This window comes from Mauremys mutica, chromosome 6, assembly GCF_020497125.1.
Source record: "Mauremys mutica isolate MM-2020 ecotype Southern chromosome 6, ASM2049712v1, whole genome shotgun sequence".
NCBI classification, from domain to species: domain Eukaryota; kingdom Metazoa; phylum Chordata; order Testudines; family Geoemydidae; genus Mauremys; species Mauremys mutica.
The window spans coordinates 33292872-33312673 of record NC_059077.1 but is presented as its reverse complement, the minus strand read 5'-3'; the positions used below and the strand labels follow the sequence as shown (position 1 = coordinate 33312673).

At 40.7% G+C, this 19802-nt stretch overlaps 1 protein-coding gene across 3 annotated transcripts in view; it reads right to left on the bottom strand.

The window, feature by feature from the left end:
• Positions 1 to 2533: 2533 nt before the first annotated feature.
• DDX4 (DEAD-box helicase 4) overlaps positions 2534 to 19802 on the bottom strand; it is a 96525-nt gene continuing 79256 nt past the window's right edge. For all 3 annotated transcript variants that reach the window (XM_045022505.1, XM_045022507.1, XM_045022506.1), the window contains 6 exons: positions 19109 to 19275; positions 18284 to 18429; positions 16295 to 16394; positions 10870 to 11140; positions 10594 to 10701; positions 2534 to 3284 (listed from right to left, as the gene is read on the bottom strand). In XM_045022505.1, coding sequence (XP_044878440.1) covers positions 3201 to 3284; positions 10594 to 10701; positions 10870 to 11140; positions 16295 to 16394; positions 18284 to 18429; positions 19109 to 19275 — 876 coding nt within the window. In that variant the 3' untranslated portion in view covers positions 2534 to 3200. The remainder of the gene's footprint in view (positions 3285 to 10593; positions 10702 to 10869; positions 11141 to 16294; positions 16395 to 18283; positions 18430 to 19108; positions 19276 to 19802) is intronic.

Here is a 19802-nt window from a genome sequence, read left to right as displayed (position 1 = left end):
AGGAACGGCAGCAGGATCACAGAGTGCCGCTGTAGCCCCTGTGTAACCACCCTCAACCCTCACCATGTTCCATATCCTCCTCACCCAGACGTGTAAGAACGCGTAGGGGGAGGCTCCGTGCACCCGCCCACTCCACCCCCGTGGACAGCCCAACAAGAAGGCTGTCGTTAATGTGAAATTTTTTTAATGGCCTTCTCCATCCTTCCTATCCTCCTCCCAAACCACACCCTTACTTCTCTCCCTCTTTTTATAATGAATTAATAAAGAATTCATGATTTTTAAACGAGAGTGACTTTATTTGAATAAGTAAGCTGTACTCGAAGGGGGAGGGTGAGTTGCTTACAGGGAATGAGTCAATCAAGGGGGTTGGGTGTTCATCAACAAACACAGCAGTCACACTGTACCCTGGCCATTGATGAAGCTCCTTTTCAAAGCTTCTCTGATGAGCACCGCTTCCTGGTGTGCTCTTCTAATCTCCCTGGTGTCTGGCTGCGCGTAATCAGCGGCCAGGTGATTTGCCTCAGCCTCCCACCCCGCCATAAAGGTCTCCCCCTTACTCTCTCAGAGATTGTGGAGAATACAGCAAGCAGCAATAACATAGGGGACATTGGTTTGGCTGAGGTCTGAGCGAGTCAGTAATGTGCGCCAGCGCGCCTTTAAACGGCCAAATGCACATTCCACCACCATTCTGCACTTGCTCAGCCTGTAATTGAACAGATCCTGACCACTGTCCAGGCTGCCTGTGTATGGCTTCATGAGCCATGGCATCAAGGGGTAGGCTGGGTCCCCCAGGATAACGACAGGCATTTCAACATCCCCAACTGTTATTTTCTGGTCTGGGAAGTAATTCCCTTGCTGCAGCCATTTAAACAGAGTAGTGCTTCTGAATACGCGAGCGTCATGAACCCTCCCTGGCCATCCCACGTGGATGTTTGTGAAACGTCCCTTGTGATCCACCAGTGCTTGCAGCACCATTGAAAAGTACCCCTTCCGGTTTACGTACTGGGTGCCCTGGTGCTGCGGTGCCAAGATAGGGATATGGGTTCCATCTATCGCCCCCCCACAGTTAGGGAATCCCAGTGCAGAAAAGCCATCCACTATGGCCTGCACGTTTCCCAGAGTCACAACCTTTCGTAGCAGCAGCTTTGTGATTGCTTTGGCTACTTGCATCACAGCAGCCCCCACAGTAGATTTTCCAACTCCAAATTGATTCCCGACTGACCGGTAGCTGTCTGGCGTTGCAAGCTTCCACAGGGCTATCGCCACTCGCTTCTCTACTGTGAGGGCTGCTCTCATCTTGGTATTATGGCGTTTCAGGGCAGGGGCAAGCAAGTCACAAAGTTCCATGAAAGTGCCCTTACGCATGCGAAAGTTTCGCAGCCACTGGGAATCGTCCCACACCTGCAACACAATGCGGTCCCACCAGTCAGTGCTTGTTTCCCGGGCCCAAAATCTGCGTTCAATGGATAGAATCTGCCCCATTACCATCAGGATCTCCAAAGCGCCGGGGCCCGCGGTTTGAGAGAATTCTGTGTCTACGTCCTCATCACTGTCATCGCCGCGCTGCCGTATCCGCCTCCTCCTCGACTCGGTTCGAAGGTCCTGGTTCACCATATACTGCACGAGAGTGTGCGAGGCGTTTAAAACATCCACGATTGCGGTATTGAGCTGAGCAGGGTCCATGCTTGCTGTGCTATGGCGTCTGCACAGTTCACCAAGCAAAAAAGGCGCGAAACGCTTGTCTGCTGCTTTCAGGGAGGGAGGGGTGAGGCTGTGCCCAGAACCACCCGCGACAATGATTTTTGCCCCATCAGGCACTGGGATCTAAACCCGGAAATGTCAAGGGGCGGGGGAAGCTGCGGGAACTATGGGATAGCTACGGGATAGCTACCCACAGTGCAACGCTCCAGAAATCGACGCTAGCCTCGGACCGCGGACACACACCACCGAATTAATGTGCTTAGTGTGGCCGCGCGCACTCGATTTTATAAAATCTGTTTTACAAAACCAGTTTATGCAAATTCGGAATAGTCCCATAGTGTAGACGTACCCTTAGTTTGGTATACCCAGCAGCTGAGTGCATGAGCCAAGGGAGGAAAAATGGGAAAGGTTTGTTAAATCAGATTTGAGAGAAAGAGAGAGAGAGAGAGAGAGAGGCCCCAGATAGCTGTTCCTTGGGACAGGGCAATGTTACTACCGTCCACTAAAATTACAAACATTTAGGTCAACATGAAGGCAAAATGATGTTTAACATCTAGTAAAAATCAAGATTTAAAATGTGAGTCTTGCTATTTTGAGAGAGAAGTTTTTTTAAAAAAATCCCTGTGATTAGCTGTTTTGTAAAACGACTTCAATACAGCCAGACTCAGGATGGACCCACTGACCTTTTGTTTTGTACGGAAATAGTGTGCTTAGAATACAGCATGTGATGTTCAGTATTTAGCTGACAGACTTCATGTGTCGGAAGTGGATATCATAAAAGCCTACATCATAATAAAGTCAAGATAAAAGCAATCAAACAAGACATAATCCTCAAGTTTTTATTAAGTATGTTTACAAGCAGTAATCTGCAATAGCTCTTTACAGGCTAACGTGACATGTCATCTGGTGCATACAGTATTTTACCTTTGACATATTTGAGAAGTTAAATTATTTTGCAATTCCAATTTAAATGTAAGTAAGCCCTTTATAACGGAGTCTATATTCTCAAAGCGTCTTTTTGCAACGTTGTGTAGTTCACATATAGACTATGGACTTGTAACTGGTAACTTGGACCAATTTACTAGTTTCTTTTTAAGAACAAAAAATGAGAGAAAAATGTAAGGGGAATTTCACATTCTGCAACAAAGAATACTCACTGCCAAAGTATCATCAGTAAACACTCTTAATGATACTTTTTGTAATATATTTTCAAGAGTGGAAGTCTTGGACCAGGACATACGAAACTTGTTAAAATGCCTTTCACAAAGTATACCAAAAGTAGCAAGCAACTCTTGGAACATTGTACGTTTAGTAGATCCACATTTCTGATGGAACCACCACTTTTCAATAACACCAACAGTTTTTTAAACATTTTAAGTATTTTACTTAACTAGCCAGTAAAGAATTTAGTTATGTGAACATCTCTCACTTTACAAGTCTTTAAAAAACAAAAACTTTTGTATCAAAACCAAAATCTATAACTTGGTACGGTTTTAGTCTTAATCCCATGACTCATCAGCTGCACTTGTAGTATATGACATAGTAAATCCTCCTGTGTTCATACTGTCTTTGCCTTGGTAAATCTAGAAAATAAAGTTGATACTAACTTGTAGACATTTTAACTTTTTTTTAAAAAAGTTCATTTGTTTTAATCTGAGTCAAAGCTATATAAAATCTTACCCTTACCATGGCTATCTATATATACATATATACAGTAGAAAATTTGTTAGTGATTTATTTCCCTTCTGGGACTGATCTCTCCCCCACAGTCAGACATTTGGGCTGTGGCTGCCTCCCTGCAAATACAGACAGTTCAGATTTGTCCATAGGATTATGGGGTTTGGCCACGTCCATTTTGCTATTAGACCAGATAAATTCTTACAAAGTTATATGGAAACAGTGAATTCCTGGGCTCAAACGCCACCCACTGCAATCCCTTAAACAGAATACTTACATTTCCTGGTCTAGTCTGTAGCAAATAGGTCTATTCTTGGATATTCCCACCTTTGAAAGATGCTGTTCAGATCTAGTTGTTGACAGAACACTCATGATCACCTGAAAATTGCCTATTGAGCTGATCTTCTAGGACATTCTGTAAGCCTGGTAAATATAGAGCCACTTGATGGGATTTTATGATTGTGCCAATTCCAGATATTAAAACCTTCTTTATAAAGGGAAAAGGGAGAACTGTGCTCCTTCCTGACATAATTCAGTACAGTTATGTTGTTTGTCATTGTTTGACTTGTCTAACCCTGCTGCATGGATCAACAACTACTGTGCACACTGGGCAAGTGGCTCTGCGTTCTAGAACATTTACATGGAGGTGACTTTTCAAGCGAATCCAGAAGCCTTATGTCTGAGGGTGGTCTATATGAAAGGAATTCCCAGGCAACCTGTACCCTCATCTCCACATGATATTTGCTGGTAATCAGCTTCCTTTGAATGGATTGTAAGTGAAGTCTGATATGTGGTATGATAAGTATATAAGTCTGAAGTATGCTTTTACAGATGTCTGTGGGTAAGCATGTAGATGGCTGAGGAGGTCTACCAAAGTCTGGAACCTCTCCTTCAGTAGATAAATTCTTGCTGTTCTCAGATCTAATCTGGCTCCTATTAATTCTATCCTTTAGGCCGGCAACAGTGTGGACTTCTTTGTTGATCCCAAGACCCAGTGTGAAAAGAAAGTTCTAGTATCAAGTGGAATTATTCACCTATTGTGGTGATCTTCCTTGAGTGACCCAATCATCGAGATTCGCGTATACTGTCCCTTGTCTCCTTAGGTGACCTGACAACTGCTAAACATTTGAATACCCACGGTGCAAAGGAAAGGTTTCTGTTCTGGTAGTAGGACGATTGTACTTTGAATTGGCGATATTTCCTATATGCTAGATGTGGAAGTAGGCATCTTGTAGGTCGAGAACCATAAAACTGTCCTGGGGATCTAACAAAGGAATTATCAAGGCACGGGGTATCATTCCAAATCTGAAACTTGAAATGGCTCCAGATTAGCTCTTGAAAATGACATCAAACTTGCTGCTGTGAGGCTGATATGGGGTGTGCAGTAGAGGAAGAAGTCAGAGGACCCGCTTGTGTTGAAACCTCTGCTTCTTCCTTGACAACTTCGATTCTCTTTGTGGATTACAGTAGTAAGCAAAGGGCCTCTATTTGGGATCTGGCCTGCCTTATTTAAAGAGCTGGCATAGAGGCTCCAAACAAGCAAGGCATGGCTCTTAAATCTGAGAGAACCAAGGGTTACATCAGTAGGCACCTTAAACAGGTCACAACATTCAAATGGGAAGTCTTCAATGATTGTTTGGACCTCTTTTGGTATTCCTGAATATTGCATCATGAAGCCCTGTATGGGCAACAGAAGAGACCATTCAGCGTGACACTGTATCATAAGTGTTTAACCGTCTACAGTAATATTTGGACCATTAGCTGTCCATCAGATACAATGGATTTCAGTTCTTCCCTATATTCTTGTGGGAGTCGTTCTATAGACAGTGATACCTTGTCCCAAATGAGGTAATATTTTGACAGACGTGCCTGGTGATTTGAGATGTGCATCTGTAGACTCAAAGGCCCAATTATTTAGTATGGAAGTCTTCCTGCCAAACAAATCAATGTTTTGCTGGATCTTTGTCTCTTGGAGTCATCTTTGGAAGCCTTTGTTGTTTGTATAATCACCACTACCAGTAATCCAGGAACCTGATGGGTACAGAAATATTTAAAACTCCTTAACCAGGACTTGATAAAGTCTACCTAATTTTTAGATGTGAGTGCCAAAGATGCCGGGGGGGGGGGGGGGGAAGGAGACGGGGGACGACTTTTATTTGCTGGTTCCAGTAGCCCTGTGTTAATGACCATGGCAAGACTTTCAGGCCTGGAGGAGTGCATGATGTCCAATCTTCAGCAGGATTTTTCTTGCACTATCTCCACAGAGATCTCCAAGGTGTCTGTCATATGATGTAAAAGATCTTGAAAGATTTAAAAAATGATACAGGTAACTAGAAGAAGAAACTATAACCTTTTCTAATGAGGAAATGGATATTGCTGCTAGAATCATAGGCTCTTCCATTTCCTGCCGGTATTCTTCCTCACTGTCCTGTTTTTGCTGATGTAGGCTGTGGAACAGTACCAACAGACTCTTTAATAGACTCCTGCCACTGGATAAGGGAGGGAGACTGAACTCTAGAGGGAGCAAGCAGAAGTCTTCCTAGCTAGCTACACATTCAAAGAAGGCCAATAAGGCCAAGACTGTATATTGTAGGGGTAAGAGGCTGGGGCCATGGGAGTGGATATCAAGATGACTGCTCCCCATGAAAACCTTGCAGTCTGCTACAAATTCCCTATGAGACCAGTAAGGCCCATTTAGAGTGAGACCTAAGTAATTGGATGGAGCATTCCTCCCTGCTGCGTTCAGAAGGGAAGGAAGAAACAAATACTCTCTCTCTAAGTGAGGACTACTCTTGACTGGTGTCCTAGGGAGTTCTTGAATCCCCACCACAATCCGAGCAGCAGCTTTCATCGGTACTGTGGCAAACAGTTTTCTAATAGCAAACAAGAACAGCAAGGGTGATTCCGTCTGTGCTGTCACTGTGTGATTGCTGAGTACAAAGAAATGTCTTCAATGCCTAGAAAGTAAGTGCCTGAAGTATCAGCAATAGAGCCATTGGCACAGGAGTCATCAGCACCTCATGCACTAATAGTACCAAGGTATCAGATACAGAGAAGTGTGGATTGACACTTCTGGGTACTTGGTGACTGGTTTATGCCGAGATATTAGAGGAACCTAATGTGAGCCATGAACTGCCTTTTGGCTGAGCATGGTTAGGTTTTTGCTTCATTTTACTAGGCCCCACAGAGGATGACCTAGGGCTCTGCTTGGTGTGTGAAGTGTTCTTTCTTACCCCTTTCTGAAGGCTGGATGTGAGGGGAGTCTTAGCTGCTCTACCTGACACTGTAGTTGAAAGTTTCAGTCTCCTGGATGAATGACCCCAGGAGCTTGGAATAGGGCCACAGTCCACAGAAGCACCAACCAAAGCTGTTCAAGCTTGGTAAGGCCTTTTGTCTAAAGTTCAGAGGAGGCTTTTTCTAACCTCTCCAGAAGAAAGTTCAAGATTGACCTCTCTTGCTTCCAAGAAACTGCAGAAAAAGGAGCAGCAGACCTGACTAAATATTGGGGATATGTCCCTCTCCAAGGTAAAGAGACACGTAGGATTTGTGTTTTTAAGTGGAATAGCCACATCACAAGAGGGGCCAGCTTTGAACCATGGGGTCAACAATTCAGACACTGCTACTTGATCCCAATATCATGAGTTCTCTAAATCTAATAGAAAAAGGGGTGGGGATGGGTTTTGTTGGGTTTTGTTTGTTTTTTAAGGCAATGGGTAAACAAGAAGACCACTAAACAGCATCAGGGGAAAAAAGATGCACAATGTCCAGAGTAACCTGACACTGCAAAGGCCCCATCTTGCTGTCATGAGAGATAAGAAGAAATTGAGGAATGGGTGGGCCCACTCCACCCTTTATGCTCACAGGTGGACAGTACAAATGCAGACGTAGGTCAATAGATACTGGCCAAAAAAATCCAATCTTGAGTACATGTGCACCATAAGTAAAAATCACATGGCCAACCACTCAAAGAACTAAAAGATAATTTTCTGACTAGCCTGACTCTAAGGTATATTTTAACTGCTCATTTCATACAGTCATACCTTCTATTTGGGGTGTTAATGGTTTTGAATAAAATGGGGGAAGAATGAGCTACCCTTGTTTATGTATGAAGTAAACCTGGTTCTTGAAGATGATCTACCAAGAATCGTGACCGCTAAGAGCAGTGATACTGGAAATTTTTGCTGCTGTGATTGCAACTAAGTATGTCTTGAAGAAAATAAATACAGGGCATTAGATGCCACTGGTTTCAATGGGTGAGTCTTGGGATTTTGCAGCCTCATAAGTGGATCCTAGCTATGGCAGACAAGGCAGAAAAGAGCCTGTATTTATAATACTGTTTAACTCAGACATAAGATCTGATGGTGGGAAGCCAAACCCAGGCCATACTGTAAGAAACCCAGGAGGAGCTGGAAAATACATTTTGTTAAAATCAACCTGAAAACACCCCCTAAGAATTCTGTTCAAGTTCTTGATAAGCCATGAGTGTGGGAAGACTGTACAAGGGTAAAGGCATATTACTTTGTAGAGCTTAATCTCTGGTCCTTTTCCCTAGTGAACACCCTCAACTTTGTGTTTCAAATGTATCTGAATATGTCCACTTAGCAACTTGGATATCATCTAGAAAAGTGGTTCTCAACCAGGAGTACCAGAGGAGAAATGGATTTTGGCCATTGCTGCCCCAAAGTTACGCTATGGAAGTGACAATAATAATGGATGAGGTGGGAACACTGAGCCACTACTTCATTTGCACAGCTGGAAGTAGAAATCTAACGCAAGGGTGAAATGAAAGGTGGCCAAGCCCCGAGTCTCACAGACAAGTCTGAACTGCTCCTGTATGCACGGAAAGACAGGCATAGCCCAAATGTCTTGAAACCAGAAAAGATGTCCGGATCCAGAATATGTTCTGCAACGTTTTTTTAGCATGGTCATGGAATTATTTTGCTCCCATAAATATCATGTCTGGATAAAGAGCACAGACAATGTGCTCACTTCTACATATAATCCCCTTCCCGCTCAGACTGGTGAACATGTGACCCATACCAAAGCAGCTCAATGAAACTCAGCATGCACCTCCTTCATGGAAGGCAGATTCAACACTTCCACAAATGTAGGTGCCTCTGCTTCTAGATTAGAAGCTTCAGTAAAGCTAAATGTCAGAGCAAAGGAATGAGAAAAACAACTAAGGGCTGGGGAGGAGAGAATGAGGACACCAGGCAAAACTAGGAGATTGAAACAAAGAATGAAAATCAGAAATGGCACTGTCAGTTAAAACACAAAGTTGCCTTGAGAAAGGCAGATTCACACTTCTAGATGTCATAGAAGCAATTGGAAAAACTTGACTGTCTCCTTTAAAAGCAGAAAAATCAACAAAGAGAGCCTCTAAAGGAACAATTTTTGGTATTAATTAGGGCTGTTGATTAATCGCAGTTAGCTCACGCGATTAACTCAAAAAAATTAATCACGATAAAAAAATGAATTGTGATCAATCGTAGTTTTAATATTACAAATATTTGTACTGTAAAAATTATAAAATAGTATTTTGCAATTTGCCTCATAGAAGTACAGTAGTGCGATCTCTATTGTGGAAGTACAACTTATAAATGTAGTTTTTTTGTTACCTAACTGCACTCAAAAACAAAATTATGTAAAACTTTAGAGTTTACAAGTCCACTCAGTCCTACTTCTTGTTCAGTCAATCGCTAAGACAAACAAGTTTGTTTACATTTACAGGAGATAATGCTACCAGCTTCTTATTTACAATGTCACCCAAAAGTGAGAACAGACATTCCACTTTTGTAGCCAACATTGCAAGGTATTTACATGCCAGATATGCTGAACATTCGTACATCCCTTCATGCTTCAGCCACCATTCCAGAGGACATGCTTCCATGCTGATGACTCATTAAAAAATAATGTTTATTAAATTTGTGACTGAACTCCTTGGGGGAGAGTTGTACATCTTCTGCTCTGTGTTCTACCTGCATTCTACTTATATTTCATGTTATAACAGTCTCCTATGGATGACCCAGCACATGTTTTCCATTTTAAGAACACTTTCACTGCAGATTTCTCAAAACAAAGAAGGTATCAATGTGAGACTTCTAAAGATAGCTATAGCACTCAACCCAAGGTTTAAGAATTAAAAGTGCCTTCCAAAATTTGAGAGGGACAAGGTGTGGAACATGCTTTCAGAAGTCTTAAAAGAGCAACATTCCGATGCAGAAACTACAGAACCCGAACCAGCAAAAAAGAAAGTCAACCTTCTGCTAGTGACATCGGACTCAGATGATGAAAATGAACATGCGTTGGTCCACTCTGCTTTGGACAGTTATCGAGCAGAACCCATCATCAGCATGGATGCATGGTTGAACGGTGGTTGAAGCACAAGGGAAATATGAATATTTAGTGCATCTGGCACATAAATATCTTGCAACTCTGGCTACAACGGTGTCATGCAAATGGTGTCAGGTTACATTGTTAACAAGGAGGGGGGAGCATTATCTCCTGCAAATGTAAATAACCTTGTTTATCTGAGTGATTGGCTGACCAAGAAGTAGGACTGAGTGGACTTGTAGGCTCTAAAGTTTGATATTGTTTTATTTTGAACGCAGTTATTTTTTGTGCATAATTATACATTTGTAAGTTCAACTTTCATGATAAAGAGATTGCATTACAGTACTTGTATTAAGTGAATTGAAAAATACTACTTTTTATTTTTACAGTGCAAGTATTTATAATAAACAATAAATATAAAGTTAGCACTGTGCACTTTGTATTGTGTTGAAACTGAAATCAATACATTTGAAAATGTGAAAAACATCCAAAAATATTTAAGTAAACGGTATTCTATTATTAACAGTGTGATTAATTGTGCAATTAATTTTTTTAATCGCTTGACAGCCCTGGTATTAATATTTGTCACAAAACTGTTCTTGAAGAAACCTCCCCTTCAAAATACAGAATTTAAGTTCAGCCTCTTTTGGCAACTCCTGATAACCAGCTGTAGTACGGATGTGTCTCCCTTCACTTTCTCTCACCCCTGAATTCTACACACATTGCTAACAGTTCTTACTTCAAGAGCCGTCTTGACCAAACTGTCCTACCCACTCAAACTACAATACTAAAGGACACAAAAAAGACATTTTACACTGTCATGGACCTAGCTTATAAAACATTTCCAAAACCAACCATTTAATTTCTTTGTTCCAAACTTACCTTTCGAGTATCAACAGATGCAAAGATATTTCCTCTTGGATTGCTAAAGCCAGTTCCCTGAGCACTAAATGCAATTTCTTCCAGCCATGATGGAACTTCCTGCTGAGCCTACAGAAGAATAATTGCAAATTTAAATACTGACTTGATTGCCAAATTACGTATTAAGAGTTTTTCAAGTGCAATACAGGACTAATGGCTAGTCTATGCATTAAAATGAAGTCTTAGTAGTATATGAAATGAGAACACATTTAATTTTGAAAAAATTGGGCAACGTACATCTGAAAGCACTTTAACCAGAGGTTGGGCTATGTGGCTGTCTGAAATAGAATCGAAGAAAGAAATTGCTTTTCCGACGTTCCCACAGCGTCCAGTTCGCCCAATCCGGTGAACATATTCATCAATAGTGGAAGGAAGATCAAAATTAATAACATGTTGAACTTTTTCAATATCCAGGCCTCTTGCTGCTACTGAAGTAGCAACAAGAACAGGACATTTTCCAGAACGAAAGTCCCAAAGAGCCTCTTCTCGCTCTCTTTGTTCCCGATCACTGCAAACAAAGAAAGAATTGGTTAGAATACAGATTTTTCTCTAAAGGCAAGTGAACGTTACAGATTAAGATATTGCAAGTCAAAGATCAACAAGCTATGGATAGTAAGACACATGGACAATACTGGTATTTAAGAAAAAAGAATGTTTCAAATTTTATAAAGCCAAATTGGCAACATTTCACTGAGAAGTAAAACTATTAAAATATACAGCGGGGATCCTTAACTTGCACATCTGGATATACATTCAGCTCTGCAGACCCCTGGCATGATGTTTTGATAGGACCTCCTCACTTCTGGCCTGGGAGTGCAGTGATCATAGGAGCACTCTTGCAAAATGGTCAGGGGGCACAAATGTGATGGGTGGAAGGAGGGGTCTGAAGTAAATAGCCAGAAAAGAGATGTGAAGGAGAAAATATGAGATGCTGGAAATTGCAAATCAGTTTTGTGCTTTGAGACACAAAAGTCTGATATGTTTCTATGTTTGTACTAAAGTTGCTTCAATATACATTTGCAATATTATGCTGCAGTGTACTGTGGTGATGAAAAGCTTTACCTAAGACTACAGATATCTAGTCAAGCATCAGTCTACCAAACACACTATTTCTCTTTGTTACCAGAGCCCCAAAAGATGATGTCATGGATCCCAGATGAATGCCCCCTCTTGATCACTCACTACACTGTAGTGAAGGAACCCATCTGCTCAGTCCTTGGGTGTTTTATGCTTCCAGCGGCTGAATGGAGCCCAGCTACTGCCCCAAGTCTTGGGGCCTAAGCACACTTAGTACACTCAGGGCACAGACCCTTTGCCTAGAACACCTAATGAGAGCTGGAATCAGCTGTCCAGCTGCCTAGTCCCTGGGCTCAGTGCTGACCCTTCAGACACCACTATAGTTTCAACACACCCTCTCAGATCTCCACCCCAACGTGTGAGCCTTTTGGATTACAGTTTAACACTTTCAGGAGGCTTCTAGTAATTGTAACACACTACACAAGATTCTCAACATCACTGCCCTTTCAGCTAAGAAAGCACAGATAATTTAGAAGACAAATATCCTAGATGCCCCTCACTAGCTCACCCCTCTCTTGGGAGCACCATGTGTTCAGGAACGTAGACAGGGTCCCCTGCCTCATCAGGTCCCTACATACTGGGCTGCTACTCCATCTTGCGCTGAAGAAAAATGTCCCCCTGAATAGATCAGTTCCTCCCTTTTGGGTTTATTTTTTTTTTATAACCATCCAGTCTCCTCTGTCAGGTGACCAGTGCACCTACTAGGTAATTCTCATTGCTACAATATTTATATTCCAATTGTTTTATTTTATGATTAATTGCTACAGTGACCTGCCCCGAGTTCAAACTTGAAAGAATGGTTTGCCTTAGCAGCAGCCATCTGTCATTTAGATGGACAAAGTTTAATTACGGTTTAATTAGGCTTTTGTCTTGGAATTCCAATCCAACATGGAAGCAATAGCACAAGAGACATGACAACTAATCCCACATTCAAAATGGAGTTTGCAGCTTGGTAAAGATACAAAGAGAGTCAATCTCAGATGGAGTTAATAAATTGTACAGATTCCTCAAATGGTCACAGGGGAAATATGCAGGCATTTCTCTGCCATTCCCTTAACCTCTTGACCTTGTACAGCTAAAATTTTTGGCATCTTGATTGACATAGTAACTATTTATACATGCTAGGCCCAAGGAATAGGGCTTATATTTGCATTTCTTTTTTGTCCAAATCAAAGAAAAGAAAGCGGTCTGGTAACAAACACAAAAATAGATGTGGAAATAAGATAGGAGGGCAAACCTGAACTAAAAGGAATGAAGTGGAAAAATTAAGGGAGAAGGCAAGTTAAAGAGTTATTGTAGGGCAGATCTTCCTGCCAAAGATGGCAATGGCTTCAATTATAATGGCTAATTAACTTGCAACTTGGCCACTTTAGACGTTTATTCTCATGCTATAAATGATTTCTAAGCTGCAGGTGTAATAGATCTGGAAGAACCTGTGCTGATGTCCTCTTGCATTGGTGTCATGCAGTCTCTTCCAGCTGTAGTTCACCCACAGATGTGGTCCATGTTCTGTTCTCAGTTATACAGGTGTAAACTAAACATGACCCTTTTGAGGCAGAATTCTAAAATATAGTACATAGAATTTTTAATTTTTTGGTGCAGAAATCCCCCAGAGTACTGAAAGGTAGTCAGACTCATAAGAGGAGTTTCTGAGGACCTGTAAAATTAGCTGGTTCTCACTCCAGGCCCTGGGGGGACATTGCTCTGCATTGAAAATGTCACCATCGTAACTGACAATCTTGACAGAAGCCAAGTATTAAATATGAAAGATGACTACATTACCCTTTCATCCTTGGAGCAAAGTGAGAATCCAAGTATATCTGGGGCAGTAACTTGCGCCTCTATTTCTCATGCTGTACAGGACCTCCAAGCAGACCAAAACATTTAGCCACAGAGCCAGAAAATAAGACCCAAATCCCATGAGCTTCCAAAAACAGGGAAATGAAAACAAAACATAAAAAAGAAGAAAAGCTAGAACTCTCAGCAGCAAACTGCAGATAGTAAAAATTACATATTATGGTCTCACTTTCTCATGTATTCCTGCTCCACCTCCTTGCCATGTGTTTTTAACATGAGAAGTGAATGCTAGTGTTGGAAATGCCAACTCCAGATGCTTGTGCTCCCTCTCTATGTTCTTTCATTGCACTACCACTATCTGAATTAAAGCACACCACACAGGGAAGTTATGAAGTTATCCATGTTCCCTCCACTGTGAGACACATCTGTAGGCTTTAATTTGACCAGTTCTGATTTCCTTCTTTCTGCAGATAAACAGGACTTGAGTCTCAAGGACGGAATCTGGTACCTTTCAAGAGTTTTAAATTCAATTTAAGTCAATACATTGAAGCTGGCCAAAGCAATTTGGCCAAATAAAGTGTTCTACAATGTGACAGTTCAAAAAATTTTGTAGCTAGAGTTGTTACAAAGTTACTTATAAAACCATATGTTTTCATGATACAGTGTAACAAGCTAAACAAACAAGTTATAATTCTGTAATTCAAGTTTCATTAAAAAGTCAACAATTTTCTGTCTATAAAATTGTATTTATATGGTGAAAATGGCGACAGCATTATGGATTAGATGGACACTATGACCTCAATTGTGCATTGCAGTAAAGATGGGGAATCACTGTCTCAGGACAGCACCCCACTGGTGCAGTGTACAAGGAAAACCACTTTGTACATGCTATATGTACAATTATATGTAGATAGGGCTCTTTGTTTTCAGTTTTTATTTTATTTAATTTTCCCCAGGAATGTATCGGTTTTTATTACAACAAAAAAAACAGGTGAAAATCAGTGCAAAAAACTATTAATTTTTCTGGGTAAATATCAGGGTTTATTTTGGTGAATGGAAAGACGGGGGGAAAGCATTCAGTAGATTAATGTTCTGAATTCCATTAATCAACGTGGCTTGCTATAGAACTAAAACCAAACTCAAAACACAATGCCACCTATGAGTTTAAGAAAACAATACATCTCTAATACCCAAATAAAACTTTTCATTTGAATAAACAGCTTATTGTTGTAGCTTAGAACTATTAGCCTATAAACATTTAAATTTAATAATTGGGCCACACCATTTGCAGCATGTACATTCAACTTCAAAAGTTTAAAAAAAAACAAAAACAGGAGAAAAGGATGAATATTTCCTTGTGCTCTGAAATGTATTCTGATACAGATTTTCATTTTCTTCCCATTTTAGTGCGTCAAATTTTTAAATCGTTATCTAACAGCTTGAAATCTGTACACGATGGGTGTGAGATTCATCAGGACGTTCAGATGTGCACGCACTTCAGAGCTTGCGTGCATGCCTGTTTGTTTATTGTGTGCATCTTCCAGACTAATACATAGCCTTACTTCAACAGGCAGCTTTGCATATTGTGATAGACCCAGGCCAGTTGGGTACAGCAGAGAGGTAGAAGGCAGATATACTGGCCACTGGATAAGCTGTTTTCTATTCCCTGATTGACCAGAGTGGGGGCTGCTCCAGGCTAGGGTGGACACGTGACTCCAATTAGCCTGCAAAGAGTCAGTTGAGGCCGTTAAGCTAATCTGAACACCTGACTCTAATTAAGGCCCCTCTGATACTGTAAAAGAGCTCACTCTGGTCAGGCCAGGGAGAGCCAGGGAGTCAGAAGAGAGGAAATGTGGCTGAAGGGCTGAGTAATGAAGACACCCTCAAGCCACTGGAAAGGGAGCCCTAAGGTAAGGGTGAAGAAGGCATTAAGAGAGAAGCAGGAGAGCTGTGGGGAAGTGGCCCAGGGAAGTGTAGCAGCTCTGGCCGTGAAAGGTTGGCTGCCAACAGCTCTTGCCACTAGGGTCCCGGGCCTGGAACCCAGAGTAGAGGGAGGGCCCAGATCCCCACAACCCGCCACTACAGAAACACCTCCTGGGAGGGGAAGACAGGTCCCTGTCAAGAACAGTTTAGCCTCCTGTCCTTGAATAAGCCCATAGGGACAACAGAGACTGTGAGAATTGTCTCACCAACCTCCTTGCTGGCTTATGATGAAAAAGGCTCAGCAGACTGTAACCCTGGCCCTAGAGAGAGAGAAGGGCTACATGGAGGGTCGCAGTGAGCCTCTGAGGCTAGCATAAACCACCTGGAAGTGCGGGACCCACGCGACAAGGTTGGAGCTCTGCCACAAAATACACAGACTGATGTATTATAATACAATACATTGCATGAGATGTATGTATTTTCCTAATAAGTTATTTTTTATATATTTGAATGATACAAAAGGAGGGTGAAAATTGGAAAAAACTGAGTAATACTTTTTTTTTTTTTTTTTACAACCCCAGAATATTTTGGTAAAAATCAGTTTAAACTGAAAATGAAGAGGCTTATATGTACAATTTATCCCAGGGAAACAACTGAAAAATATTTAGCCATTTAGCAGGGGGACAGGATTCCTGCCACCCCCAACTCTTACATTGCCCAGTAAGCATTGAGAATCAAAATCCTGGTTCCAAGTGTTTTGGTCCAATAATGGTTTTGCTCATGACAAATGAGTTAACAGAAGAGGTCATTTTTAATTTAAATAAACTAATGCAGACCAAAAGAATTTATTCAGTAAAATATTTACCCATGAATACTGGTGGTTGGTATTTTTTCTTGACAAAGAAAGGTTGCAATGAAGTCTGCTTTCTTCTTTGTTTCCACAAACACCATAGTTCGCTCATCTCCTGCAATGGATTAAAGACACAGTCTGGTAAAGGAGGAACATTACAGACTTCCTACAGTCTCAAAAGCACTAATGTGTTTTTATCATTTATACCATGAACATATTGCCATCATTTAAATAGATTCAGCGTTTAAGACCACAGGGAACCAGTCTGATCATCTTGCTTCATCTCCTACACAAACAGGCCACAGAATTTCACCCACTAGTTTCTGCATCAAACCAATACCTTTGGGATAAAACATTCTGTATTGCATTCGCCAAATCCCTAAGCCCCATGATCCAACATCTGCAGCTCCTTTCCTATCACCCTAACCTTTGCTCACTAATAGCAAGAGTAACAATTAGGGTTGTCGATTAATCGCAATTAACTCACTCAAATAAATCAAAAAAATTAATCACGATTAAAAAAATTAATTGCAATTCATTGAGGTTTTAATCACACTGTTAAACAATAGAATACCAATTGAAATTGAGGGAGGGATAACTCAGTGGTTTGAGCATTGGCCTGTTAAACCCAAGGTTGTGAGTTCAATCCTTGAGGGGGCCCATTTAGGGATCTGGGGCAAAAATCTGTCTGGGGTGTGGTCCTGCTTTGAGCAAGGGGTTGGACTAGATGATGACCTCCTGAAGGTCCCTTCCAACCCTGGTATTCTATTAAATAAATAAATACATAAACAAACAAACACACACACTTATATTTTGGATGCTTTTCTACATTTTCAGCTATATTGCATTCTGTCCTGTAATTGAAATCAAAGTGTATATTACTTTTTATTACAAATATTTGCACTGTAAAAATGATAAACAAAAGATAGTATTTTTCAATTCACCTCATACAAGTACTGTAGTGCGATCTCTATTGTGAAAGTGCAACTTACAAATGTAGTTTTGTTGTTGTTACATAACTGCACTCAAAAACAAAACAATGGAAAACTTCAGAGCCTATAAGTCCACTTAGTCCTACTTCTTGTTCAGCCAATCGCTAAGACAAACAAGTTTGTTTACATTTACAGGAGATAATGCTGCCCTCTCCTTATTTACAGTGTCAGCAGAAAGTGAGAACAAGCATTTGCATGGCACTTTTGCAGCCAGCATTGCACACTCGACACCAGCAGGACAACAGCACCTCCCCACTTCTCAGAAAAGATTTAATAGGACATGTGTTGAGGCCTAACATTAGTAAGAATTTATTACATTTACAAGATACAGAATAATGTAGTATGAAGTATCACATAATTGAACAACACCTATCAATTGGATAAACTCAATTTTGTGATAGAGGTATCTGATTGTATCTGTACTTTGCATTTCTACAAGTGGACCAATGATCTGGAAACTGGGATGTTCTTGCTTCGGATAGCTTTCCCAACCAATTGGCAGAAACCTTCAGTGCCTTTTCCCCCCAACTAACAACTTGCCATCACTAACTAGTGGTCAATATTCCCCCACAGAATTCCAGTTCCAAAGAATAAACTAAAATTGGACCAGAGTACAAAGTAAGACTCGCAGGTGGAATTGTAGATTGTAGAGTTCCTTCACAGAAATGACCACAAATCCTTATTTTTGCTCTGGGGGTGCCAGCAACCTGGGAAACTTTTTTTTGTCTAGCAGTACCCAATACTAGTGGACTATCTAGAGAACACCTATATACAACATAAATATGTTTAAAACAAAATTATTTACATTAGCAAATTTCACTGCCTTTCCTAAAGAAAGAAAATACTCTACTGAAATGGATACTGTCTTCTACTAGATAACAGTACAGTGCCTAGAAAAGTGGGGCTCTGGGCCTGGCTGAGTAGCAGAATCAAGTGCTAAAATAAATTCCTATTAACTTGATTCTCTCTCTCACTGGAAAAGGCAATTAAAAAAGGTAACAAAGAAAGTTACTTATGCTTTGTAGAATTTCAATCAGTTTCTCTCTCTTGGAATATTGGGAAACTTGAAGAACCGTCTGCTGAACATCACTGCAGGCTCCACCCACTTGTCCAACAGCAACAAATAAGTATTCAGGTTTCAAAAATTCTCCAGACAGCCTTCAAAAAGAACAAGGTTTACATTATTGCAGTGGTTCTTAAAACTACTTATAATTAGCACAATACAAATCAGGTAAGTTGCATAAAGCTTTTTATTATATATAAACCTAATCACCACAACACAGCAAAAGAATATACATTTAGACTTAAAAATTAGACCTTTCAGGCCAAATTATATCCTGGGATATATGTTACAGGAATCCTGCATACATATTCCAGGGCAGAATTTTTGCCTTAAGTTTTTAAAATAATCGACACCAATATTTAGTAAGAAAAATTAGCAGTTAGTGCTTTGCATTCTCAAATTGCAGGATTAGACGTCAGGATTCCTGAATCTCAGCAAGCTCAGCAGTCCACCAGACCACACTGATTCTAGCACAAATCAGCATCTCCTCTGCTTATGTGCCAAGGAGAGACTGACTTATGCAGCAATAATTGAAGTTAACTCTTTTACATAGTGAACACAAACCACAGAAAATGAGCTCAACTTGGGGTCTTTACAATAATAAACTTAATATCCTATTAAGTTTGTTACGTTAGTGCTCAATTTATTACAACAGTACTAAGTAGCAACTTCAAATATTTTTATTTGATTGTCCAAATAAGCAAAGTCTGATCACAGATCTTAAAAACACATTTTCTTCACTACATTTCCAGCTTCATGCAAACTGTCACACACCTTTGAATTTCTTCCGGGAAAGTGGCACTAAACATTAATGTTTGACGCCTGTCTTTTGATGGCATGCCTGGGCAAGAGATTAATTTCTTCATCTCTGGACCAAAACCCATATCGAGCATACGGTCGGCTTCGTCTAACACCAAATATCTCACTTTACGCAGTCCAATCTTTAGCGGATTTTTATTTAAGTACAAGAAAGAAAGAAAAAAGCTTTAAAATATTTCAGTAAAGACATTCAAAACAGAACAGGCTAAAAACAAATAACTTTTCTGCCAATGCCATTTTCTGAGACTATTTTATCAGTGATAATGGTAAGATTCCTCCTCTCTCAGACAGCAGGTCAGTCACATTTAAAATACTTCCTGTTCATTTCTATTCAGTACACAACTTAAAGATCTTAACTTACTTTACCTCTGCACTATCTACTCTACAAAGTGTCAGGGAATTTCAGTACAAAACTGTTTCCTGATCTAGTTCAGCATAGTTAAAAATTTTAGTCTAGTTGGAACACATCCATTTTGTCATAACCACACCTCTAATGTTTACTAGTGACAGGCACACAACACATCCTTTGTTCCCTGACATGTCCTTGGTGTCACTAATGCAGACCTCCACCAAGCTACAAAACGAATTAGTAGCTACAGACAGAAGTTATTTTGTGACTACTGTCACCAATCAGGAGCGAGGTTCTGAC